The 26,985-nt window shown below is 43.7% G+C and overlaps 3 protein-coding genes across 26 annotated transcripts in view; 2 read left to right on the forward strand and 1 right to left on the reverse strand.

Moving 5' to 3' along the window:
* LOC129006839 (WASH complex subunit 2) overlaps window positions 1-2,051 on the reverse strand; it is a 63,919-nt gene extending 61,868 nt beyond the window's left edge. For 14 of the 24 annotated variants that reach the window (XM_063669842.1, XM_063669846.1, XM_063669839.1 and 11 more), the window contains exons 1-3: window positions 1,900-2,030; window positions 1,681-1,803; window positions 183-347 (exon numbers count right to left, since the gene is read on the reverse strand). In XM_063669842.1, the coding sequence (XP_063525912.1) occupies window positions 183-347; window positions 1,681-1,803 (288 nt within the window). In that variant the 5' untranslated portion in view covers window positions 1,900-2,030. Of the gene's footprint in view, window positions 1-182; window positions 348-1,590; window positions 1,804-1,899 lie in introns of those variants that run through there. The other 10 variants (XM_063669836.1, XM_063669834.1, XM_063669840.1 and 7 more) reach the window with 3 other exon arrangements.
* A 1,061-nt stretch (window positions 2,052-3,112) lies between these two features.
* On the forward strand, window positions 3,113-3,521 carry LOC129045017 (RNA guanine-N7 methyltransferase-activating subunit-like protein). Its single transcript, XM_054503312.2, is given in 1 exon segment — window positions 3,113-3,521. A coding segment is annotated over 1 exon segment (345 nt). The 5' UTR covers window positions 3,113-3,176.
* A 1,069-nt stretch (window positions 3,522-4,590) lies between these two features.
* LOC129045018 (WASH complex subunit 2A-like) lies at window positions 4,591-24,587 on the forward strand. Its single transcript, XM_054503313.1, is given in 13 exon segments — window positions 4,591-4,596; window positions 6,761-6,871; window positions 7,416-7,500; window positions 8,124-8,195; window positions 9,235-9,353; window positions 9,827-9,884; window positions 11,111-11,170; window positions 11,562-11,741; window positions 15,295-15,422; window positions 17,596-17,682; window positions 21,670-21,771; window positions 23,960-24,091; window positions 24,465-24,587. Coding segments are annotated over 13 exon segments (1,263 nt in total).
* Window positions 24,588-26,985: the final 2,398 nt, after the last annotated feature.

Here is a 26,985-nt window from a genome sequence, read left to right on the forward strand (position 1 = left end):
TTGGAAAAAAGGACTTAAAACTTTACAAATAAAAAAGAGGCGTTAATCCCAGAGAAAAAAGCTACAATTACCAAGAACCACACTTCCACCAAAATTTAGGAGGGAACCTAACAGTAAGTTATTTAAAATTACAATATCTCCTACTCCCAAAAAAGGAATTATAATATAACTAAATAACTCACATTCTCAATGAACTGGGTATTAGAGAGCATAAGGAAGTCATTGAAGACATTATGCAGGCGACAATCTGTGGCTTTGGTTTCCCGAATTAGTCCGTCCACTTGTTTCTTGATTTCATGGGTCCTAGAGATAGTTTGCTGTGAGAATTCCTGTAGAAACTGTAGTAGCTATTTTAAAAAATAAACATACAGTAGTATCAATGTTACATGTATCTATTCTGCATGTCACATCAAAAAAGAACCCATTTCCTTTCACCTTTGAGTGTTAGAACGTGAAAGAAATGCTTTTTTTTTTTTTTTCGAGACGGAGTTTCACTCTGTTGCCTGGGCCGGAGTACAGTAGCGCCATCTCGGCTCACTGCACCTCCCGCGTTCAAGCGATTCTCCTGCCTCAGCCTCCAGAGTAACTGGAATTACAGGCGCCCGCCACAACGCCCAACTAACTTTGTGTATTTTTAGTAGAGACAGGATTTCACCATATTGGCCAGGCTGGTCTCAAACTCCTGACCTCGTGATTCGCCCACCTCGGCCTCCCAAAGTGCTAGGATTACAGGTGTGAGCCACCGTGCCCGGCCGGAATGCTGGTTTTGACAAGTGCTAAAACCAAGTGACATTGGAAAACACTAAGAAAGCTCATCAAAAGAGTGGCAGTGAGCTAATGGACACCTATCTCGTTTCTAGAAAAATTTAAAATCCCTTTTTGGCACTGGGTGTGGTGGCTCACGCTTGTAATCCCAGCACTTTGTGAGGCTGAGGCGGGGTTATCGCTAGAGTTCAGGAGTTGCAGACCAGTCTGGGCAACATAGCAAGACCCCCATCTCTACTAAAATTAAATAAATAAACAAATCAGACAGGTGTGGTGGACGCCTATAGTCCCAGCTACTCAGGAGGCTGAGGTGAGAGGATCATCTGAACCCCAGAGGATTCTGTGAGCCAAGATCGAGCCACTTGCACTCCAGCCTGGGCGACAGGGCAAAACCCTGTCTCCTTTTAAAAGTCCTCTTTGGTTGTCAATCTACAGAGATCACAGACCAAGGGTGAGCTAATCAACCACCACTCTTATTCAAAAAATCCTATTCATTTGGGACGCGAACAGTTCTGAGTTTTTGGGCCCCCGATTTGAAGAATCCCATTAAAGGATATCCACATACTGGCTTGTCTCCCACCCCATTTAGTCCAGGTCCCAAAAGGAATCGCCTCCCTAGTGCCCAAGCAATCCCTCAGTGCGGCGGAAACGGATCTCCCCTCCGGATGGAGCTGAGCGCACTGCCAGAAACCCCATGAAGGGAACGTCGCGTCTGGGCCACGGTCAGGGTCTGCCCCTTTCCCTGGTGGCCGGGGACTGCCAGGGTGGCATTCTCGGGGGCTAAACGGGGCGTGTGTTCCTAAGAGGGCAGGCAACGGGACGTGCCAGGTGCAGGGGCAGTCGCGGCCCGGTCCTCCCGCGCGCAGGCCAAGCGTCACCCCTGCCGCTCTCGCGTCCCCGGGGCCCGCCTCTCACGCCCGCGTCGGCCGCCAGCGACCAGCTCTGGCTGCTCCTGCGGATCTCCTCCACCGACCACGGCCGCTCCCACACGGGCTCCGATGCCGGCGCCAGCTCCTGGTCGGGGGTCGTCCGGTTCATCTGCAGCGAAAAAAAAGAGAAGAGAGGCTGAGCCTGAGGGCAGCAAGGACGGCGGCCCCAGCCCAGGCTGGCCCCTCTCCGGCCCGCCGCCCTCACCGTCCCAGCCGCCCGGCTCGGTGGGCTCCGAGGCTGCCAGCACACGCCGAGGACGGCAGAGCCCCGGAAGCCTAGCCCCAGCCAAGGTGCCCGGGGCGTGACCGGCCTCACGTGACCTGATGTCACGTGACGGGGCCCGCACGTGATCCCACCTGCGATGCTGAGGGGAGGAAGCTGCGGAAGTGGACTCGGACTGGAGTTTGGGGTTCTACGCTAGGTTGGGGCGGAGGAAGCTGGAGGAGAGGGGCTGACGCCAGGGAACGCTGCAGAGGAGGGTTGGCCGGGTGGCGCTGCGGCCCAAGGCCCGAGGCAGCGGCACGGGATCGGCCACAGCACCAGCCGCCAGTTCGGCGGGTCTGGAGAGAGGGGACCTCAAGCAGCCAGTGGAGCAACCAGCCTGGGAGCCTTCGACGTAGGAGGGCGAAGGAAAAGGCCTGGCCTGCTGCCTCTTCTTTTGCAGCAAAATCCGCTGCTGTGAAGGCGCTGCTAGGCGGGGGCTCTGTAGATAGAGAATCCCTGATCTGCCGGGGCGTCATCTTGCTCTTTATGACCTGCTTGGCTGCCACTGTGTAGGGCCTGCTTAAACTCCTTTGCTCTCTCAGCATTGCCCTCAAGTTCAAGGACAAGCTTCTCATTATGGCAGGCATAAAACTCTTTATAATTCGTCCTCCACTCTCCCAGCTCAGGGCTCCAGCTGTTGTCTCACACTTCCTTGAAGTTCCCTCTGCTGAGTCGCCCTTGTGCCAGACCAACTTACTTACTAAAATAAAAATCCCAATTTCTTTCCAGTCATGTGTGCCCAAGGGCGAGTCATTTAACTTTTCTGAGCTATCCTCAGTAAAACGAAGCTACATATCTTGCAAGGATTTCATATTAAAGTGATGATATTGTAAAACAGCTGCCACGGTGCTTGGCCTAGGGTGAGCCTTCAACCTAGAACATACCACTGTCCCCATGCACCTTGCTCACACATCCAATCCTGGACTTTTCTTTTGTAGTCACCTCAGTTATCACCTCATTAAATAACCTGATTATCCCAAGTACAGCTTAAGTGACTTAAGTTATTTTCGATGGCTAGCGGAAGGGTCTCCGCTACATTGGAGAGCTGGGGTGGTCTGGAGTTCCATGATGGGGTGGGCCAGAGGCCACCTCTCCTGCGGCCTCTTAGTGTCTCGCCGGCGGGGTTCGGCCCGAGCTAGATAGACACAGCCCTTGGCGGATTTAAACAACCTAAACATTAAACAATACAGCTGCCTCAAATCTTTGGGAATTTCAGAATGACTGACACTGCCAAAGCTGTTCCAAATTTTGAAGAGATGTTTGCTAGTAGATTCACAGAAGATGACAAGGAGTATCAGGAATACTTGAAACGCCCTCCTGAGTCCTCTCCAATTGTTGAGGAATGGAATAGCAGAGCTGGTGGGAACCAAAGAAATAGAGGCAATCGGTTGCAAGATAGCAGACAGTTCAGAGGCAGGGACGGCAGATGGGGGTGGCCAAGTGACAATCGATCCAATTAGTGGCGTGGACAACACAGACAAGAACCTTACTATCCCGACCAATATGGACATTACGGTTACAACCAGCCACCCCCTTACGATAGAAATGTTGGCAGCTTTTAGTAAAAACATTTACTCTGTTATCACGACAAAAGTTTGGGTGTCTTCTGTCGGTCATAGTTGTTTTTTTTGGTTGTTGTTTGCTTGTTTGTTTTTGAGACGGAGTCTCTCTCTGTCGCACAGGCTGGAGTGCAGTGGCGCGATCTCGGCTCACTGCAAGCTCCGCCTCCCGGGTTCACCCCATTCTCCTGCCTCAGCCTCCCGAGTAGCTGGGACTACAGGAGCCCGCCACCACGCCCGGCTAATTTTTTGTATTTTTAATAGAGACGGGGTTTCACCGTGTTAGCCAGGATGGTCTCGATCTCCTGACCTCGTGATCCGCCCGCCTCAGCTTCCCAAAGTTCTGGGATTACAGGCGTGAGCCACTGCGTCCGGCTTGGTCATAGTTTTACATCTGATTTTACAGAATGGATTATTGATTTTTTGTAAGTTGAGACTTTAAAAAAAAAAATAGATCTTACTTGCGAGATGCGATGGTTGCTGGGAATACCTGAAATTGTGGATTATATTGCTTGACTTCTACCTCAGAGTCTTCTTTGTTTCATGACTTAATAGTGCTTTGAGTTTGGTATATTTTTCTTATTTGACCTCTAGGAATTCTTCGTTTTACACAGATATAAAAATTTTAAAATAGAAAATGCTTGCTTTTACTTTGTAAGGTAAGAGAGTATCCATGTGCTTAGATGTGCTCGTTTCTAAAATTCTAGAGGTTAATACAATCAGCTCGTGAATGCCCAGCTATGCTTCTTGTGATAGATTGTACATAACATCAGCAGTTGAAAGGTAAAACAGTTGCTTTTTTTTTCGCTTTTGTTACGTGACTATGGTACTTTGTGATTCCTTACTCTATAGATAATGAGTCGCTCCATATTTATTTGGGTCTCTTTTTAGAGGGAAATCAGTAATAAAGCTGTAAAATAAGGAAGGAAAAAAAGTTGTTTTTGATGTATTTATCCTAAGGTATTACATTGTATTGTAATCATTTAAATATCAGTCTCTCCTTTAATAATAGCTAACATTTATAAAGTGTTCAGTATTTACCACTTTATACATTGTTCATTTAATTCACACAATGACTGTGAGGGAGGGAATATTATTTCCAAATTATAGTTGAGGAAACTGAGGTACAGAAAGGAGAAGTAACTTACTTGTGATTAGGTAACCAGGAAAGAGGCAGACCCGAGAACACACACTGTGAGCCAATGTTACAGTAACCTATAACAGTGTTAACACTAAGTAAGGCTGGGCTGGCATAGTGGCTCACACCTGTAATCCCAGCACTGTGGGAGGCCAAGGTGGTTCGAGACCAGCCTGGGAAACATGGTGAAACCCCATATCTACAAAAAAAAAAAAAAAATTAGCTGGACATGGTGGCATAGATCTGTAGTTCGAGCTACTCAGGAGAATGAGGTGGAATGATCGCTTGAGCCCCTGAGACCAAGGTTGCAGTCAGCCGAGATTGCACCACTGCACTCCAGCCTAGAAGAAGACTAAGACTGCTGTCTGCAAAAACAGTCTTAGTGTCTTAAGGGGACTTCATTTTTAAGTCACCATCTACCAACCTCTTCCACTTCCCCCACATTCATTAAAACACACACACACGCGCGCGCGCTCACACACACACACACATACACACTTCAGAACTTGGAACTTGGTTGGTAAAATTGAGGCAAGCCAATTACCAAACTTGCATTTTATCTAACACCCTCATGGGTAACTTCAGTAGCCACGTACTTAACACCCTTAATCTATGTCCCACACCCTGGAATTTATCACTGAAACATTGTGACTTCAAAATCTGAACTTCTCCTGAATAGAGTAGCCTATTTATTTATTTACTTGTTTGTTTTGAGACAGAGTCTTTCTGTGACGCCCAGGCACGATCTTGGCTCACTGCAACCTCCACCTCCTGAGTTCAAGTGACTCTCGTGCCTCAGCCTCCCAAGTAGCTAGGATTACAGGCGTGTGCCACCATGCCCAGCTAGTTTTTGTATTTTTAGTGGAGACAAGGTTTTGCCATATTGGCCAGGCTGGTCTTAAACTCCGGACTTCAGGTGATCCACCTGCCTCAGCCTCCCAAAGTTCTCCGATTACAGGTGTGAGCCACAATGCCTGGCCACAAACTGTTTTACAAAACAGTACAGTATAGTGAGTAAAAGCACTAGCTTATGCAACAGGTTTGTTTTTGTGCTGCAGCTAACCTCAAAGTTGTAAGGATTAAATTAGATAATAAAGTGCTTTTAGTAACATGCCTGGCACAGTTCGTTGATTCAAACATTGAACAAAATTTTTTTTTTAGTTATACATACTACTGTGTACCTTTGGAAAAATTAGAACTTAACAGATAAGGCTAAGTTTGAGCCTTCCAGTACTTTCCTTCTCTGCATACTCTTCAGAGGTAACTGGGATCATGCTCTGGGAGCATGTCTTTCCAAGTCTTTTTCTTTGCTTTTATAAACACATCTGTTTCCATAGAAATGCTTGTATGTAGAGGGGGTGCGGTATCGTGCTGGATTTGTTATTGGCACTTTTTTGCTTGACCTACCTTGGATGGCTCTCTAATTGTTACAGTTTTTACCTTTTAACTATTACTCAATATTCTTACTAAGGTAAGACTATACTGATTTTGTTTATATTTCTATAGTAATAGGCCAGGCGCGGTGGCTCATGCCTATAATCCCAGCACTTTGGGAAGCCAAGGCAGGTTGATCACCTGAGGTAAAGAGTTTGAGACCAGCCTGGCCAACATGGTGAAATCCAATCTCTACCAAATATAAAAATTAGCCAGGCATGATGGCGGGTGCCTGTAATCCCAGCTACTCAGGAGGCTGAGGCAGGAGAATTGCTAGAACCCAGAAGGCGGAGGTTACAGTGAGGCAAGATCACCCCATTGTGCTGCAGCCTGGGCAACAAGAACGAAACTCCTCAAAAATAAAAAAAGTAAATAAATAAATAAAAATATTTCTCTAGTAACAGACAATTTTGATATTTTAATATTTTGCTTTTTATATTCTTGTGGTTACATTCTTATTAAAGAATGCATTTTTGTTTAGATTCGAAGTAAATCTTGTGTATTATTTGTTCCAGCACATCTTTTGCTTTATAACTTACTGCATCATGATTATGATTATTATTTTAAACAGCTGTTAACCTTTTTGAAGGAGGAGCGTAATGGCTAAGTGGCAGTATCTCTTCTTTAGCTTAATAACTAGTAGTTCTAATTTGCTATTTTATACTCTTAGCACACCACACAAATGAGTGATGAGGAAGAGGATGATGATGGCTGTGACCTTTTTGCTGACTCTGAGAAGGAGGAGAAAGATATGGAGGACATTGAAGAAAATATTAGACCTGTAAGGAAGGCTGTAGTTGCTATCACTTGGCAGGGTTTTAGAACCAATGATTTTTTTTTTTTTTTATTGTGACTTACTTTGTACATCTCTCATTTTTGCATATTTGTCATTTCATTTACACTTTGGAAAATAATGGCAAGCATCTCAAATTGCCTCACAAGTACCACTTTCTTGTCCAGATGTTATGATTTTATGAGTCAGATCATTCAGAATATGTCTGGTTCCAGAGTTTGAAGGCCGTACTGCTCCTGTCTCTCCACCCATGCACTTTTTCTTATTTTCTTATTTAGATTTTTAAGTATTAAAGTCAAGTATTAAAAAAAAATAAGGAAATAAAGAGCATCTCCCTTTGAAGGAACATTTTATGAGTACTATTCCGCGGGTGAGCTGTATAGGGTACATATGTTTAAGTTCATTTAATTAAACTCTGTTTTCTCCTCAGTTCAATTTCTTTGCTCTTGTATACATAATGTTGTTAGGTGTCCAAAGTGAAGTGTACTAGTTTGTTACAAAAAAGAGATTCTTTTGATTTCTCTTGCTTTAGAAAAGCAGACCTACTTCGTTTGCAGGTGAGCTGGCTGCCCGCATCAAGGGGGATGCCGTGGGCCGAGTGGACAAGGAGCCGACAAGTGAGCCCCAGCCTCACTGACGGGGAGTAGGGGAGGGATAGTGCGGGGCCCTCTGCTGGCTTCACCAAAGGTGGATTTCCCTTTTTATTAGTAATTACTACAGCAGAAGAGGCTTAATTGTAGTGCTTATTCCTTTTTTGGTTAACGGGCTCCTTTAGATAACTGAACACTGTGGACCCACAAGAAAAACGTACATGTACACATGTAGATAACACTTTACATGTAATTTCAGGGGATTAATGGAAACTCCAGAGAACCATGGGCAACAGCTTAAGAATTCCTGGCTGAATATTTACTCCTATATTTTGAACACATAAGAATGTGCTGTATAGCGTATTCTAGTTATAACAGGGTAGAAAGACAACATAATAATTCTTTCAACAAATACAATCCTGTTATGCACATGAGCCTGGTACAAAAGCAGAAGCCTTCTGCCTTACAAAGAGACTCTTGAGTGCTTACTGTGGGCAGGGTCGGGGGTCCAGTGCTCTGGTGCAGCTGAGATGAAAGGCAGATGTCTTGCTCTTAGCTGTGAGTTATGAGGATGACAGACGTGGAAAGAACCAGGATGTGTATACTGAGGGAGGACTTAGTACTATTAAAACTGTGAACTGTTGTTCAAGCCTTATCCTCAGGAGAAGCAAAACCTCAGAAGACACTCAAAGAGAAGAAGGAAAGGAAAAGTCCTTTAGACGGTGGGCCTTTTCCCTCAATTCTGTTATTTTAGGAGCCTTTGACTAGGGAATGTTGCTTACATAATTCATGAAGTACTGCTTTACATGCTGTTTTCCCTCTGACAAATGGGTCTGTCTCTATTTACTTTTCTAAAGCCTCTGGGCTGGGCACGGTGGCTCACACCTGTAATCCCAGCACTTTGGGAGGCCGAGGTGGGTGGACCATAAGGTCAGGAGTTTAAGACCAGCCTGGCCAACATAGTGAAACCCCATTTCTACTAAAAATACAAAAAATTAGCTTGGCATGGTGGCAGGTGTCTGTAGTCCCAGCTACTTGGGAGGCTGAGGCAGGAGAATCACTTGAACCCGGGAGGCAGAGGTTGCAGTGAGCCTTGATCACGCCACTGCATTCCAGCTTGGGTGACGGTGCCAGACTCCGACTCAAAAACAAACAAACAAAAGCCTCGGAAGGCATGTTTTGGGGTGCTGGGAGGAGATGTGGGTGTGGAGTAAAAATTCCTATAGAGATTTGATTTATTAGATTTTACAGCAATCATTTCTTGTCTTTCTAGAATTCTTTAGAAATACAGAAACTTAGGGATCTCTAGCATTTGTTTTCAATAAAGGATAAACCAGGCCTTTTCCTATTAAACAGCCATGTCCATTACATTCCACTTGTCCCTGTGTCAGTCTGCAGATCCCTTTGTTTATTCTGCCCTTCCTTCCCCCAGATTGGTTGGGGAATGGGTCTTGAATGTGGCATCTGATCCGAATGCTTGCTTCAGAGTAAATCCAGATCCAGGGTGCTGGCCTAGAGAATGAATGCTGTCTGCCGCAGACATTGACAGACTTGAGAGTGGAGGTCCAGAGAGCCTTCTGAGGGCGTCAGTGGACTGTGCCAGGGGTTTAGTGTGAAATTCATCAGACTGCCTCATACTTTGATAAATAGTGTCAGATAAACTCCATGCCAGTTTGGAGATGCAGCAGATGCCAACCCGGGAATTTGAGTTCCGGACCCATCTTTAATACTCCCTGCAAAACATTGCTTTCTGTTTGCTAGATGAAGAGGATAACTTATTCACACCCCCCAAGCTGACCGACGAGGACTTCTCACCATTTGGCTCTGGAGGTGGCCTGTTCAGTGGGGGCAAGGGGCTCTTTGATGATGAGGACGAGGAGGTGAGTCCATGGCACCCAGCAACACTCACTGCAGCTAGCTGTGTCAGGGGTCCACAGGGAAGAAATAGGCTTTGCTTGTTTAGTGGGGGAAAAACAGCTTCTCAGTTGGAAGTTGCTTCTATTTTCATATTTTGGGACGTTTTGAACTAAGAATCACAGAGTGAGAAATGCCGTATCCTTCTATCCTTTGTTAGGTGAGGAGAAGATGTGCACGTGTTAATGTGAATAATTTACTAGGTGATTGTTTCTTGCCTTATCTGTTGTCTTCCATGTTTGTTTTTAATTCCTGGACAGGCCTAAATTATTTTAGGGTCTGATTTTGCCATAGTTATCACTTTGCAACTGATTTTCTGGCAGAGTAGTAAATATGTAGCTTTAAATCTTGTAGGTTATTTTTCCTTAGAAATCCTCAAATGCAGCTATGCTTTCTCCTGGTTTTTTGAATTCTTTGTCATATACCTTTTTACAACCAGAATGACCTCTTCACGGAAGCCCCACAGGATCAGCAAGCTGGAGCCTCTGTTAAGGAGGGTAAGCTGGGGCTGGTCAGCTGCGTCTCCGTATGCAGAGTTCCAAAACTGTCTTTCTCACTAGGAGATGGAACCCTGAGGTTGTTCCCAAGCCTTGTTTCTGTGTTAAGCAGGAAGCTGTTGTTTTTACTGTGGTCCAGTTGAAAGTAATTCATCTTCACTAATTCATGTCTTGGAAAAAACAATACCATCTGTAAACCCATACCACAGTCTTGCCTCTTTGTTAGGAGAGAACTCATAAAAAGTCAGACAAGAAAAGTACCCTAGAGCAATGTTGAGGGTGGTTTCCATTGAATGAAGTTTAATTTAAAGAAACATTTTTAACATTCTGTATATAAGTTGGAGACCAGTAATTCCCCAACCCAATGTGCATTAAAATCATCTATGCAGTTTTTTTTTTTTTTTTTTTTTGTATTTTTAGTAGAGACAGGGTTTCACCGTGTTGGACAGTTGGCCAGGCTGGTCTTAAACTCCTATCTTCAAGTGATCATCCACCTTGGCCTCGCAAAATGCTGGGAATACAGGCATGAGCCACTGCACCTGTCCCATTGGTGCAGTTTTTTAAAAGCACAAATATAAATATATTTTTTAACCTACAAATGTTACTCAATAGGTTTGTGGTAGTTCTCGGGACTTGGGAATTAGTGATTCTAAGCGCCGAGTCTCCCGGGCACATGCATCAGAGCTGGGCCTTGGAAGCCGCTCCTTGTGCGTGCTGTGCGGGCTGTTAGCCTGGCCCTCCTCTGCTTTCTGCTGTCCATGTTTTGGCATCAGTGACTTGCTTGGTTTCCCCCTTTGCTCTTATGTCTTTATTTTTTTACTGATGACTCACGTTTTTGCGGTTCTTTTTCACTTGTTCATTCTCATCCAACTGGAATGGGTAGAGCTGGAACTGTTTGGGGGAGCCCTGGTCATGCTGTCCCTGCCTCTGCCAGCTGTGCTCACCACCACCCTTGGTGTCCCCCAGCTGACCCACTGCTGTGGCTTGATGACAGTCAGCATGCTCTTCCATTGGAGTCACAGCTCAGATTGTGTCAATCCCAAAAAAAAGTCCTGACATCGGTAGAGAAGAAAATACTAAAGAATTTTAAAATGGCTTGTTCAGGAAAAAGTGGTTTCAAAAGGTCTGGTACTAGCTACGTGTTACATTGCACATATTTCAGGAAGAAAATAGCAAGGAAAGTTATTTCCCTTGTAAAATGGTTACCCCTTGCTTTCTCATTCTAGAGTCTTCATCATCCAAACCTGGCAAGAAAATCCCAGCAGGAGCTGTTTCTGTATTTTTAGGTAACATAACTTAGGTTTGTTTTCTAAAAACTACACAAATACTGCTTTTTCCATTTCAAAATTATCATCTTCTAAAGCCTGGCTGGAGACGAGGAAGTACCTGCGAGCTTCAAACGGCTTTGAGCAGCTTATAGAAAGAGTTCATTTACTGATATTAGCTCTTATTCTCCTAGAGCTCAGTGGCCTCGGACTTTTTTGTGTTTGAGCGACCTGGTGATTCTCCATTGTGAGATGTTCTGTAGCAGTAATGGATGGAGGCTATTGGGCTCTGTTAATGCATTTTGTGGATTAACTGAAATGAAAAGTTTTTGGTGGGTGATAATTTTTTTCTGTAAATTCAACAGGCCCACACTGGCTCACAGCTGTGGCTGTCTTGTCCCTCCACCCACAGGAGACACGGATGTGTTTGGTGCTGCCTCCGTTCCATCACTGAAGGAGCCACAGAAGCCTGAGCAGCCCACTCCAAGGAAAAGCCCCTACGTTCCCCCTCCCACTGGCCTCTTTGGTGATGATGATGGTGATGATGATGATGACTTTTTCTCAACACCCCACAGCAAACCTTCCAAAACAGGTATGTGTTCCTGCCTCTGTTTCTAGGACTTCAGCCAGAAAAAGAATGTTGCCTGAAAAGAAGATAAGCTCACCTAGTTCTGTATCTCTTATAGTACCAGAATCCCTTCTCCAGCATTCCTGTCATTGAGCTGTTTTGTCTGTACTTACATAGGTGTGGTGCCTGGGAGGTCTGTTTTATGACCCAATCCTTTCTGCTCTGTAAGCTAATTACTATGATTATTTTCCTTATAGAGAGCTGAAGTCTTTTTCCCTATAATTTTTGCTTAATTTGTAGTTCTGACCTTTGGAATTATAAAGTTTTAATCATACTTTCTTCCAGCTGACCTTAGTCAATTACATGAGCAGCATTTTGTGTGCTGGCCGTTTATTTCCCAGCTTCTCTTCTCTCTGCCAAAAAGCTCAGGTGGCCTTGGTCTTTCTTCACATGTTGGGGTTTTCATCCGCTTGGCCACCCCTTTCTTTTTGGCGTTCTCCTTTCTTTTCCTCTTAAATGTAAGTTCTGTGTTCCTGAAGTCATTCCTGTAAATCATTTGTTTCTAAATGCGCAGATGAATCTCCCAGAGGCTTTTGTCAAAATGAAGATTCCGATTCAGTAGGTTCAGGGTGGGGCCTGAGAATTTACATTTCCAGCAAGCTTCATGGTCTGTAGTTCACACTTGGAATAGCAAGACTTAGATCCATTGACTGCTCTTCTAGAAAAGAAAGGTAGATCCCTAGATCCCTAAGTTGCACATGATTTTCAGCAACTTGAAAAAATAAAAAAGGAAGATATAGGAATAGATGGAATCAGAATGCATTTAGAAGCAGGCTCTCTGGACTTACTGTCCTTTTCCAGTGTTAGGTGTAGAAAGTAAGGATGGAAGCCGAAGTGCGAGGGAAAACGGTAGCCTAGTTAATCTAGAAAGAGTGCAAATGGATGCAGAATGCACGCAGGTCTGGGTGAAGATGACAGTGAATGAAGGTAGTAGTGCTTTTTGTAGCTCCACAGGGCTCTCACTTAGTGGATATCTTTGAGAACTGATTTAGAATCACTAGTAAATTGATGCTGCTTTCTTTGACAACTCCTAGTCTCTTCGGACATTCTTGAGTCAGTGACCTCATTTCAGCAACACATGCCCCATTCGGTACAGCAGTGCTTACTGTGGTAAAAATATTCATCAGTAGAGTAAGCTATGGCCCTTCTATTCAGTGGAATATTGTGCGACTATTAAAACCAATGGGGTCTACGCTTGTTGACTTGGGAAGGTTTTATAGGTACATTAAGTGGAAAACACAAATGGTAAGACACATTGTTCAAATTACCTTCTTATTTATAGCCTTATTTGTAAATAACTGGTGTTAATTCATTAGTACATCCTTTGGGGGAATTGGAAGCATGTATGCTGAACTGTTTCCAATGTCCATGTTGTTCGAGTAGGCAGGTGGAATTATGAGGGAATTTCATTATTTGCTTTTATCTGCTTTTGTACAGTTTGATTTTTTTTTTTTTTTTTTTTTTTGAGATGGAGTCTTGCTCTGTCACCCAGGGTGGAGTGCAGTGGCGGATCTTGGCTCACTGCAACCTCCGTCTCCTGGGTTCAACCAATTCTCCTGCCTCAGCCTCCCGAGTAGCTGGGATTACAGGCACCCGCCACCACGCCCAGCTAATTTTTGCATTTTTAGTAGAGATGGGGTTTCACCACGTTGGCTAGTGTGGTCTCATACTCCTGACCTCAGGTGATCCACCCGCCTTGGCCTTCCAAAGTGCTGGGATTACAGGCGTGAGCCACTGTGCCCGGCCCAGTTTGATTTTTTTTAAAGCAGGAGCCGAGCCTTCATTTCTCAGATTCCTTAGATGATTGACTTGGTGTTCCTCTTAAGTGATCTTTCTTCCTCTTGATCTCTCTTCACCTTTTAAGTTAGTCCAAGCTTCTCTAACCACAGCAGGAGACTGCTGCTTGGATAAGCATGTCAGCTGCATGGTTAAACTATTTGTTCTGTCTTTCAACTGAGCTGTCGATACACTCTTTGAAAAATTCCAAGGGAAGAGTATAGTTCCACTTACTATTTCTTTATAAGTAACCAAGAAACAACATAACTTTCATATTAATCTTCGGGAGGGAAGAATTTCTTAATCTATGAATTTTGTGGTAGGATTTTTTGTGGTAGGATTTCTGGCCTTATTGTAATTTTATGCCTTGGGGTTTTTTTTTTCTTTTTTTTTTTATTTTATTTTATTATTATTATACTTTAAGTTTTAGGGTACATGTGCACAATGTGCAGGTTAGTTACATATGTATACATGTGCCATGCTGGTGTGCTGCAACCACCAACTCGTCATTTAGCATTAGGTATATCTCCTAATGCTATCCCTTCCCCCTCCCCCCACCCCACAACAGTCCCCAGAGTGTGATGTTCCCCTTCCTGTGTCCATGTGTTCTCATTGTTCAATTCCCACCTATGAGTGAGAACATGCAGTGTTTGGTTTTTTGTCCTTGTGATAGTTTACTGAGAATGATGATTTCCAATTTCATCCATGTCCCTACAAAGGACATGAACTCATCATTTTTTATGGCTGCATAGTATTCCATGGTGTATATGTGCCACATTTTCTTAATCCAGTCTATCATTGTTGGACATTTGGGTTGGTTCCAAGTCTTTGCTATTATGAATAGTGCCGCAATAAACATATGTATGCATGTGTCTTTATAGCAGCATGATTTATAGTCCTTTGGGTATGTACCCAGTAATGGGATGGCTGGGTCAAATGGTATTTCTAGTTCTAGATCCCTGAGGAATCGCCACACTGACTTCCACAATGGTTGAACTAGTTTACAGTCCCACCAACAGTGTAAAAGTGTTCCTATTTCTCCACATCCTCTCCAGCACCTGTTGTTTCCTGACTTTTTAATGATTGCCATTCTAACTGGTATGAGATGGTATCTCGTTGTGGTTTTGATTTGCATTTCTCTGATGGCCAGTGATGGTGAGCATTTTTTCATGTGTCTTTTGGCTGCATAAATGTCTTCTTTTGAGAAGTGTCTGTTCATGTCCTTTGCCCACTTTTTGATGGGTTTTTTGTTTTTTTCTTGTAAATTTGTTTGAGTTCTTTGTAGATTCTGGATATTAGCCCTTTGTCAGATGAGTAGGTTGCGAAAATTTTCTCCCATTTTGTAGGTTGCCTGTTCACTCTGATGGTAGTTTCTTTTGCTGTGCAGAAGCTCTTTAGTTTAATTAGATCCCATTTGTCAATTTTGGCTTTTGTTGCCATTGCTTTTGGTGTTTTAAACATGAAGTCCTTGCCCATGCCTACGTCCTGAATGGTAATGCCTAGGTTTTCTTCTAGGGTTTTTATAGTTTTAGGTCTAACGTTTAAGTCTTTAATCCATCTTGAATTAATTTTTGTATAAAGTGTAAGGAAGGGATTCAGTTTCAGCTTTCTACATATGGCTAGCCAGTTTTCCCAGCACCATTTACTAAATAGGGAATCTTTTCCCCATTGCTTGTTTTTCTCAGGTTTGTCAAAGATCAGATAGTTGTAGATATGCGGCGTTATGCCTTGGTATTTAAAGGCAAAGTCCAATCCACTGCCGATATCTTTGGTGACGAAGAAGGAGATCTGTTCAAAGAAAAAGCCGTAGCATTGCCAGAAGCCACTGTGAGTCATATAGATGAAAATAAAGGAAGAGCAGAAAAAAAGGTGAGCAGGAGGGAAGACTTAACACAGGAGCATTTATCTGCAGCATTTTAATAATTCATCTGGAACCCAGAGGGAAGTATTGTTCCCTTTCACGTTCATACTGAAGAACTTCAAACAGAAAGTGGAAAGAACATTGCAGTGAACACCCAAATAACTACCACCCAGATTGATCAGTTCTTAGGGTTTTGGCAAACACTTTATGGATGTAAACCTTGTTACATACCTATTTTTTTCCTGAACTATTTGCATGTAAGTTGTTTGAACTGTTTGCTGCATGGAACTGTTTCCATGTAGTCATTGTGACATTCTACCCCTAAATATTTCATTAAGCCTCTCTTGAAAAGACTTCCGTATAAGCACAATGCCATTATCAACAGCTGTGAGACCAACAGTAATTCTATAGTAGAATCTAATATCTAGTCTGTGTTAGAATTGCTCCAGTTGCCCCAGAATGTCTTTGTAAAATCACCCCAACAAATAGAATACAGATTTAAAATTATCTCGCATATAGTTTATATTGTAATTTCCTCTCTTGTCCCCAAAATGCCATTTACAGCAGTGATGCCCAACCTTTTTGGCATTAGGGACGTAAGGAGAGTGCAACTTGCAACCTAGATCCCTCGCATGTACAGTTCACTATAGGGTTTGTTTGCCCTCCTATGAGAATCTGATGCTGCCGCTGATCTGACAGGAGGAAGAGCTCAGGCAGTTAATGCTTGCTGCTCACCTCACCTCCTGCTGTGCGGCCCGGCTCCTAACAGGCCATGGACTGGTCTGCAGCCCAGGGTTGGGGACCCCTGCTTTATAGTATCTTTGTGTATTTTGATTTTTTTTGTTTTGTTTTAAGAAACCCAGGATTCAGGCAGTGTGTCTGCCTTGCATTTGGTTGTCCTGTCTCTTTGGTCTCCTTAATCTAGTGCAACACCTCACACATCTTTTTTTTTTTTTCTTTTTAATGTCCAGCCACTTGTCTTGTAGAATGTGTCTCGTGAATTTGCTTGATTATTTTCCTATGAATAGATTCAGGGTCAGCATTTTTGGGAAGAATACAAGCAAGCAGGGTTGTGCACTTCCCATCGGATCACCTCCCAAGACACATCACGTCCACCGTCTGCCTCATTCAGACATGTTTGTCACTTAGTTGTTAGGGTGCCCACCACACTGCTTCATTGGAAAGGTACCCTGTTCTCTTTTGCCATTGCTAAGTTGATCTCTAAAGTGATAGTTGAACACACTGTAAATATCTGTTCTCTCCCAGCCTTTTACTCAGTGTAAATCCACTGATGATCTTTTCCTGAATCAGTTAACCTGTTAGTGGTCATAAACCACTGCTTTTTTAATTCTATATTTCTTATTAGTTGGCATCTTCTGAATAAAGAGTTTCCTCTTCCTCTGCTTCCCTAGTTTTTAGTGTTGCTTTGGGATCATGAATTCCTTCTTCAGTGTAGATGGTAATCCATTACCATCATTCCTCTTCTTCCTTTTTTTCTGAGACAGGGTCTTGCTCTATTGCCCAGGCTGGAGTGTAGTGGTGCAATCACAGCTCACTGCAGCCTCAACCTCCTGGGTTCAAGCGATTCTCCAGCCTCAGCCTACCAAGTAGCTGGGACTATATGTGCGCACCACCATGCCTGCCTAATTTTTGTATTTTTTTGTAGAGACTGGGTTTGACCATATTGGCCAGACCACCATTGTTTTTGATGCTCCTATTGACCTGCATTTGGCCAGTGCGTGTGTCCCCAGCAGTTTTTAAGCCATTCTGACTGCTTGGCCTTTCACTGCTGTCCTGCACAGCTGGTCCCTCCTCTTTCTACAGTTTGTCTCATCATGTCATGTCCTGGCTGTGAAACCCTGACTTTCTCCTGCCGACCACCTAAGGCCCAGCATTCAGAACCTGGTAGGCCTGTCAGGCAGCCTGTCTTTCCAGGCTGTCTCTCCTTGCATATGTCCCATCTTTGCACCCATTGACCCAGGCAGTGTGTCCTGCTCCCTGATACACCAGATGTGTCCTCTGTTTGTCTTGCTGTTCTCTTAACAGCCCCCTCGGCTTGCTGCCTATCACAGCAGAGACTCTGTGCATTTTCTAAATGGTTGATTGAGTAAACTCTCTTTTCTGGGTATCTTATTTGTTAATGCTTAATTTTTCTTTTTCTTTTTTTTTCCCCCAACAAAGGTTACCTTACCTTCCAGCAAAAATCTCAAGCCCTTGTCAGAAACAAACACTCAAAAAGGCTTATTTTAGGATCAGGAGGACTCTGAGGTATGGTATTCTTTTCTTTAGTTGTGGGTATTAGTCTATGGATATGACATAGAAACTATTTCTGAATCAGGTTTTTCTCAGCAGAGTTATAAGACTTTTTGTTAAGTACTCCAGTTCTTTAAAAATTATCTCTAGAGGCCAGGAGCGGTGGTTCACGCCTGTAATCCCAGCACTTTGGGAGGCCAAGGCAGGTGGACACCTGAGGTCAGGAGTTCGAGACCAGGCTGGCCAACATGATGAAACCCTGTCTCTATTAAAAAGACAAAAATTAGTTGGGCATGGTGGTGCGAGCCTGTAATCCCAGTTACTCAGGAGGCTGAGATAGGAGATTCACTTGAACCCGGGAGGCAGAAGTTGCAATGAACCGAGATCACACCATTGCACTCCAGCCTGGGCGACAGAGTGAGACTTCATCTCAGAATAAATAAATGAATAAAAAATAATCTCTTGAGAGCATAGGGTCTTTAGAAAGCAATATGTTTACAATACTTTTCACTTTTGGGTTGGACTGTATTTACATTTCCTGGGATGAAAATATTCTCTTTTTAGGATGCTCAGATTTTAAACTGTTCATAGGCTCATGATGTGATGAGGAGCTTGCACCAGAGTGGAGGTCACCATGCTACTTCCTTTATTCACATTCTCACTAACTAGACCGTGAGCACTAACTAGACAGTTAGCAGATGGGTTCTGGCATAGCCATCTGTCTTGTTGAGACTGAGACCAATAACAGCCTGTGGGACCCTGGTTCACAGGTTGCTTTGGTCCCTCCAGGCACCTTAGAACCACCCCTCAAAATTTCACTGCTTTTCCTGAGTCTCTCAGGCCTAGGTCGTCTTAGATCTAATTTTAAGTTGGCCTTTTAGGAGATCAGAGACCTGTATGAGAAATGTAATGGGAAATAATAAGCCCCTTTTACAGAAAAATATGTGGACATGGCAGAAACTTACATGTATTTCAAGAAGCTGTGGGCTCTAGGTTAGGCTCTCATGGTTGGGCTTTGCACTCACAGCAAGGATGAACATGGAACCCTTTGGAAGTAAAGTATACCTTTGTGGCTATTATTTCATTGAAGGCGAGTGTACAAAACATGAGAATTAACCAAAGTCCAGTCAAGTCACAACCCTGACCCCTGAGAAACAGCATGATGGGGCCTCCACCATCTTATGCTCATGGATCCCATGTGTCACCCATACCTGCACCTCGGGGTCTTTGCACCAGCCCCTGCCACTCTGAGGAATGCTGTTCCCAGAATCCAGCTTGCTTCCTCACTCTTTGACTTCTCTGTGAGGCCTCCCTGACCAAATACACACAGGAGGAAACCTGCTAGCACATACCACCCTGTGCTCCTGGTCCTCTTTCCTATTTCACTGTTTACCACAGCACGTGTTGCCAGGAACAATGTATATTTACTTATTCATTGTCTCTACTTCCCACTAAAGTAAGTTCCATGAGGGCAGGACTTTTTATTCCCTGTTTGTATCCCTAACACCCTCTCCTTCATACCAGTGCTTGGCATGTGGTAACCCATCCAGTAATTGTTGACTAGACAAAAAAACCAAATGTGAGCAATTTCAGTGACTTACGAGGTGTTCTGGTTATTTGTTGCTATGAAACGAGTAACTCCAAAACCTAGTGGTTTATAACACCCATAGTTTTGTTGTCTTACAGTTCGAGAGGTTCACTGGGCTTAGCTAGGCCGTTGTCACTGAGGGTCTCTTGTGTCTGAAGGTGGCTGGGCTGAGGATCACCTTATTCATATGTCTGGTGCCTGGGCACTGGGGCCCCTGGGACACCTCTCACTAGCCCTGTGTGGCTCCCAGCATGTAGTCAGGGAAGCCGGGCCTCTTACATGCTGGCTCAGGGCTGTAGGGGAGAGTCCTCAGAGAGAGCCCGATGGAGGCCATGTCGCCTTCTGTGTTCCAGCCTTGGAAGTCAACGGTGTTCCTTTTGCTTCATCTGTTACTCAAGATGGTCACAATGGCCCATCCAGGTTCATGGGGAGGGGCTGTAGGCTCCCCTTCTTGATGGTGGGAGTGTAAATGAACTCTCGGACTTGTGTGAAAACCCTACCAAAGGCTTTGCCCCATGTGTGTCATCATAGAGTGAATGTTTTTATTGGATATTGTTGGGATTCTGAGGCAAGGAGAAGTAAAACTAAGGCAGTCTAACAGTTAAAGCTTTGGACCCGAAGGAATGCGTCCTGACTCCTTTCTCTATATTTCAAGTGTGAGGCTGAAGCTTGCCCTGTGAAGTCATTTTGGGGGAACATATTTGAGGTAATGGAAGTGTCTTTTTTTGCAGTACCAATAAAAGTATTAGTTAAGGGTCCAAAACTGTGATGTTGACATTTGTTTTTATTCTTTGCTTTGGTTTACTTTCATTTTCTTAGAACAGCAAAACCCTTTCTCTTGCCATTGTGTAACATGCAGGAGGGTCACGGGATGCCTGGAATCCCCCACGTGGCCTCTTCTATCTAAATAAACCCATGGGACTCCGGGGAGCACAGGGGAAAACCACTGTGTGGAGGAGAACTCACTTAGTGAACTCATTAGGTCTATATTTAGGAGTAGACATCAACCCCATGATTAAAAAAAAAAAAAACTGTCAGAAGAGGTCTTAGAAAATATGTTCTTGTCCTATTTAATTGTTCGGCTCTTGTGTATTAATGTTTCTCTTCCCAAGGGATTAGATGTCCCATTTTATGTTTCTACTTGATGTTGCTCAATTTGCAGGCCTTTCTTTGCAGGATAAGCTGATGTTTTATAACATTTTGAAAATTTCTTTACTTTTATATTTTTTACTTTTTTGAGACAAAATTTTACTCTTTTTGCTCAGGCTGGAGTGCAATGGTGGGATCTCGGCTCACTGCAACCTCCGCCTTCCAGGTTCAAGCAATTCTCCTGCCTCAGCCTCCTGAGTAGCTGGGATTACAGGCACCCACTGCCACGCCTGGCTAATTTTGTATTTTTAGTAGAGACAGGGTTTTGTCATGTTGCCCAGGCTGGTCTCGAACTCCTGACCTCAGGTGATCCACCTGCCCCAGCCTCCCAAAATGCTGGGATTATAGGTATGAGCCACGGTGCCAGGCTGAAAGTTTATTCAGAATCTAGCAGGTCTTATCCTGGTTTGCAATGTCATATACTTGTAGTTAAACTAAGTAGACTACCAAACATTTAAAAATAAAAATTTAATTTGTATTTATTTAAAAGAAATAAGTGGGACGAGCGTGGTGGCTCATGCCTGTAATCCCAGCACTTTGGGAGGCAGAGGCGGGTGGATCACGAGGTCAGGAGATCGAGACCATCCTGGCTAACACGGGGAAACCCTGTCTCTACTAAAAATACAAAAAAATTAGCTGGGCGTGGTGGCGGGTGCCTGTAGTCCCAGCTACTTGGGAGGCTGAGGCAGGAGAATGGCGTGAACGCAGGAGGCGGAGCTTGCAGTGAGCCAACATGGCGCCATTGCACTCCAGCCTGGGCGACAGAGCAAGATTCCATCTCAAAAAAGAAAAAAAAAGAAAAAGAAGTAAGTCATAATCTTAGGAGAGAAGGGTATTACTAAATAAAATAGTTGTAGCTCCGTTAATTTGGGAATCTAGCCCGTTTCTTTATTGACCCTAATCTCTGATTCTTTAAACAGTAATGGGAAGCCATGCTTATATATTTATTTTTTTAGCATGGTATAGGAAATTGATTCAAAAACTTTTTCCTGCCTTCTGACATTAAGGTGGGAATACAGAAGCCCCTGGGCTCTGCGAGGCCACCAGATCCTGTAGCTCTCCTCCTCCTTAGCACCACTGCACACACCCTACGCAGACCCTGAGGTCTATCCCTTTAAGGACTCTGTCTGAGCCACCTTCCCTCTAAGGAAAGAAGCCTAGACACATGGCAGCTGTCATGTCTGAGTCACTTGTGTTTTATACTGACCTGATATTTTAAAAACTGATATTCCTGTTAACCAGCAACTTTAATTTCAATCCAACAGGATTTGTTTTCTTCTCAAAGTGCGAGTAAGTTAAAAGGTGTATCTCTGCTGCCTGGCAAGCTCCCCACGTTGGTTTCCCTGTTTGATGATGAAGATGAAGAGGTAAACATTGTTATTGCAACACTAGATAATTTAGATTAGGAGAAAACGGTTGTTGATGTAACTTTCTACCCAGAGGCTCATATGCTAGCAAAAGGTGGTAGGGAAGCAGTCAGGCTACCTGAAGTTTATATCACAAAAATATTTCTGTTTTTATTTCAGTGACTTCTTCCTTATATTTTCCTAGCTGTGCAATGGAGAAGACATTAGATTCTTGACGCAGTTCTTTTTTTTTTTTTTTTTTTGAGTTGGAGTCTTTCTCTGTCACTCAGTCTGGAGTGCAGTGGTGCAATCTCGGCCCACTGCAACCGAGTTCAAGCGATTCTTCTACCTCAACCTCCCAAGTAGCTGGGACTACAGGTGCGTACCACCACTCCTGGCTAATTTTTGTATTGTTAGTAGAGACAGGGTTTCACCATGTTGGCCAGGCTAGTCTTGAACTCCTGATCTCAGGTGATCTGCCTGCCTCGGCCTCCCTAAGTGCTAGGATTACAGGTATGAACCACCGTGCCCGGCCTTTTGACACAGTTCTTATGGAGTGAAACCTACAGGTTTTATTTTTAGAAATCTGCCTTTGAGAAATACAATTGACCCTTTAACGGTGTGGAGGTTATTTTGACTTCCACATTGCAGTGAAAAATCCATATATAACATCTTACTTTCCAAAAACTTATCTACTGATACCTTACTGTTAACCAGAAGCCTCATGGATAACATAAACAGTTGATCAACATATAAATAGTATAGTATCTATTTCTGTATTTTTGTATTCCTGACATATCTAGCATTTCCTTATTTTTTTTTTAATATTTCTAGGCTATGTGGTTTGTCTGCAAGATTTTTCAAATTGTTGCAAATGTCCAAAAAAATTTTCAACATATTACTGAGAAAACATTTGTGTAGAAGTGGACCTGTGCAGTTCAAATCTGTGTCATTCAGGGTCAGCTGTACTTTAGTCTAGAGGATGGATCAATGTTATACCCAATGACCTACAAGAATGTTTTGGATCAAGTGGAGATACAAAGGAGAAGGCAGCCATGTCCTGTCCATTGCCTTTCTGTCCCATCCTGGCTGGAGAGAGCACAGTGGGGAAGAGAAATAAGAGAGAAGACAACCCAAACCTTAACTCTTATGCAGTACTGGGCAGTGGTGAGCTCATAGGCTTTGCCATCAGACCCCTGGGTTCATATCCCAGCTCCACCACTTGCAAACCAGGGACCTGGGGCAAGTAACTTAACCTTCCTTAAGCTCATGTGGCTTAACAGTGAGTAGGGTCATTGTGGCAGCTGTAACTACTAGTGTGAAGCTCTTGCAGAGCGCCGGCACATAGTAAGTGCATAGTGAATGTGAGCTCTGCCATTAGCATCCCCGATGGACATCAGCTCATTATTCTCCTGGCCTGTCCTACACTACCGCACTCTCCTTAAAGGAGACTTCATCCAGGAAGACACTCCCTTCATCCATCTTCACATTCCAGGGCTGTTCACCTGCTGTTAAGAGTTTGTCCATCCTAACTCAGACTCAGGCCCTCTGATGCTTTTGTTCCCCTTATCTGAATAAAAGCACCTTAATAAATAAAACTCTTGGGGAGTGCTTGACCACAGAAGAATTTACAAATCCCATTAAACTTAGTACATCAGGAATTTTATTTAGTAAATATTTCTCCACTTTGTAGAATCTCTTTGAAACTAATGAGAAACACAAGTCATGCCTTCCCTCCATCCCAGGTGTATGTCTTTCTGACTTGTAAAGGAGTGGAGACAGACCCCCAGTTCTCTCCTTTGAGCCATTGTTCTGGTTTCTCATTCGTGGAGAGGACAGTGTGAGTTTCTGGCTGCCGCGGGGGCTCCCATGCCTGTTGCAGGCTGTAACCCCCTGAAGTGAGCAGAGAGGCACTTGCCCACAGGGCAACTGGATGGAGCTCAGTTTCTCCTTGTACTTCGTGATCTCATTCGCATATTGTTTTCCTGCTTCTTCCCAGCTGTTCTGCCTTCGAGTTCTATGGTAATCTCTTTCCCTTCTGTGGGTGCAGTGAGAAAAGGCTGTAGTTTGAGATTTACTAGCATTTTGCGGTTTTTCCCTGCCAGAGTTGTTATTTGCATACCTGACTGGAGACTTACCTCCTACAGGAGGACATCCTATGTTTTCTGATTATAAAGTTGTCTTACCTTTCTGCCATTTGCTTTTCTAGGATAATCTTTTTGGGGGTACAGCTGGTAAGAAGCAGACATTATCTCTGCAAGCTCAGAGACAAGAGAAAGCAAAAGCCTCCGAGCTCTCCAAAAAGAAAGCATCTGCCCTGTTGTTCAGCAGTGATGAGGAGGTGAGCTGAGGTTTCTCCTAAAGAAGAGGGGATTATTTCATGGGATTTAAGAGTTAAAGCCATCCCAAGTATTTTCTTTTTCTACCTGTTTTATATCTCGTGACATTCAGTCACCAAAGGCGATGTTCACAAGATTGTCTTTTCTGAAGGAAGACATTTAATGTAATACATTAATTTAAATATGAATCTCTTCAAAATGGTTAGGAATAAGTATGACTCCCACACGATAGTGTATGCTCCTTCAAATGAGTTAGGCCGGCTAGGGGAGAAATGATTTCTCACCCATCGCTAGGTTCATGGTCAAGTCCCCTAGAACAAATGACAGATTAACCAGAGAAAAGTGTGCAAGTTTACTTAAGATAAGTTTTACCAGACACAGGAGCCTTCAGAAAGGAAGACTCAGAGAAACAGGAAATCCTGTGTCGATTTTATGCTGTCTGATGAAGAAGCAGACAGTTTTGGAGAAGCACGATTAGATGAAAGGGGTGTGACCTGATGGGAATAAGCTGGGGGAGCTCAGCAAGGCCTGCGTGGTCAGATCATTCTCTGCATCTTTACAAATAAGGAGGCTCCTTTCCTCTGGGAATAGGGAGGACTGGAATGAAGGTCTTATGACCTACTCCAGAGAGGGTTAGAGGATTCTTCTATGTCCTGCTTCAGAGGAGAAGGGCCAGGGAAAGGTCAGAGAGACCTTTCTGCTTCTGTTTTCTCAAATGCCAAGGTGTCATATTTTGAGGTAGCATTTCCCGTATTCCCCAATGGCCATATAAACTAGTATCTTGTTAAATGACTACTGTGTTTCATTAATTTAGAACTATAGTTAGGAGGAGTTACCTATTGAGGTTAAACTCCTTTTTGAGGGAGTCTTAGCAATATTTCTGTTTGTGATCTGGATAGATATTACCAAATCAGTTAGTTTAGTTGCTAACTCAATCAGATTTAGTAGCAAGGAATCAGATTTAGCTGTGCAGAAAAAGACTTTAAATATGATGATATAAAAAATCCTGAGTATTAAACATCTTCCTGTGTTATAATAATTCCTCTTTTTTTTAACATTATAGGCAAGTTAGGAGGGGGTGAAGTGGATATAAGTCATAGATATGTTCATGTTCTTATTGAAAGCAATTTAAAAATTCCAAAGCAGATTGCAAAAAAAATGTATTAAAAGCTTATGCAGCCAGGCATGGTGGCTCACGTCTGTAATCCCAGCACTTTGAGAGTCTGAGGCGGGCAGATCACTTGAGGTTGGGAGTTCGAAACCAGCCTTACGTGGAGAAACCCCGTCTCTATTAAAAATACAAAAAATTAGCCGGTTGTGGTGGCGCATGCCTATAATCCCAACTACTCAGGAGGCTGAGGCAGGAGAATCACTGAACCCAGGAGATGGAGGTTGTTGTGAGTCGGGATCGCGCCATTGCACTCCAGCCTGGGCAACGAGTGAAACTCCGTCTCAAAAAAAAAAAAAGAAAAGCTTATGCACCACACATGTGAACAAGACACAATGAAAAACTGCTAGTAATCCTTTTACTACAAAAGTCTGAGTCTGGCCTTTAGAAAGCATTTAAGGAATTCCCACCCAGCTGTGCTCACGTTTCCACATCAAGGAACTCCCAAGCATATATAATTTGTATTTTCTACTCAAATGTATGAATTTATGATGGATTATCCAGTTTTTTTCTTTTAAACATTGTCAGTGGTTGTTCCCCCTGTAGCAACAGCCAGACATCAGTGTAGTTGCTCCTACTAGAGTATTATAGTGGTTCAGGGAAAATAAAAACATTAGCTAAAGCTTGGAGCAAAAAGACACGAAGAAGAAAGATAGCCAAGGTTCTAGAACAGGGGCATCCAGTCTTTTGGCTTCCCTGGCCCACACTGGAAGAAGAAGAATTGTCTTGGGTCACACATAAAATGCACTAACACTAACAATAGCTGACGAACTGAAAAAAAAAAAAAAAAAAAAAAGATTCATGCAAAAATCCCATAATGTTTTAAGAAAGTTTACAGATTTGTGGTGGGTCACATTCAAAGCCATACTGGGCTGTGTGTGGCCCATGGGCCACGGGTTGGACAAGCTCGTCCTAGAACAAAGACTGTCAACTTCGGCCGCTCACTGGGATCCATGGGGAACTTAAAAGAGTGCTGACAGGCCGGGCACAGTGGCTCACGCCTGTAATCCCAGCACTCTGGGAGGCCGAGGTGGGCGGATCACCTGAGATTAGGAGTTTGAGAACAGCCTGGCCAACATGGCGAAATTCCGTCTCTACTAAAAAATACAGAAATTATCTGGGCGTGATGGTGCGTGCCTGTAATCCCAGCTACTCAGGAGGCTGAAGCAGGAGAACCACTGCAACCTGGGAGGCAGAGGTTGCAGTGAGCCGAGACCGCGCCACTGCACTCCAGCCCAGGCCACAGAGTGAGACTCTGTCTCAAAAGAGGAATAAAAAAAAAAGAGAGAGAAAAGACCTAGCGAGTGCTGACAGCAGATCCCAGCTCCAGAGATTCTGAATTAATTGGGTTGGGGTACAGCCTCGTCATTGGAGTTTTGTGATGCTCTCTAGTGGATTTCAGCGTTTAGTCACTGCTAAACATTGAGGAGCACTTCTCAAACCTTAATGTTTAGGAAATCACCTGGGAACCCTGTGAAATGCAGGTTCTGATTCAGAAAGTAGGGGCGGGGCCTGAAATTCTGCATAATCTGCTGCTGGCTTGTGGACTCCACTTTGATTTGCAAGACTCTAGACTCCAGAGATAGAGCACTTATGCAAGTGCTTGGGAGTTCTTTGATTTGAAGGGGTGTGAGCATAGTCGAGTAGAATTTCCTTAAATGCTTTCTAAAGGCCACATTCAGACTTGTGGTAAAAGGATTACTAGCAGTTTTTCATTGTTTCTTGTTC

This window comes from Pongo pygmaeus, chromosome 8 (genome assembly GCF_028885625.2).
Source record: "Pongo pygmaeus isolate AG05252 chromosome 8, NHGRI_mPonPyg2-v2.0_pri, whole genome shotgun sequence".
In the NCBI taxonomy this organism is placed as follows: domain Eukaryota; kingdom Metazoa; phylum Chordata; class Mammalia; order Primates; family Hominidae; genus Pongo; species Pongo pygmaeus.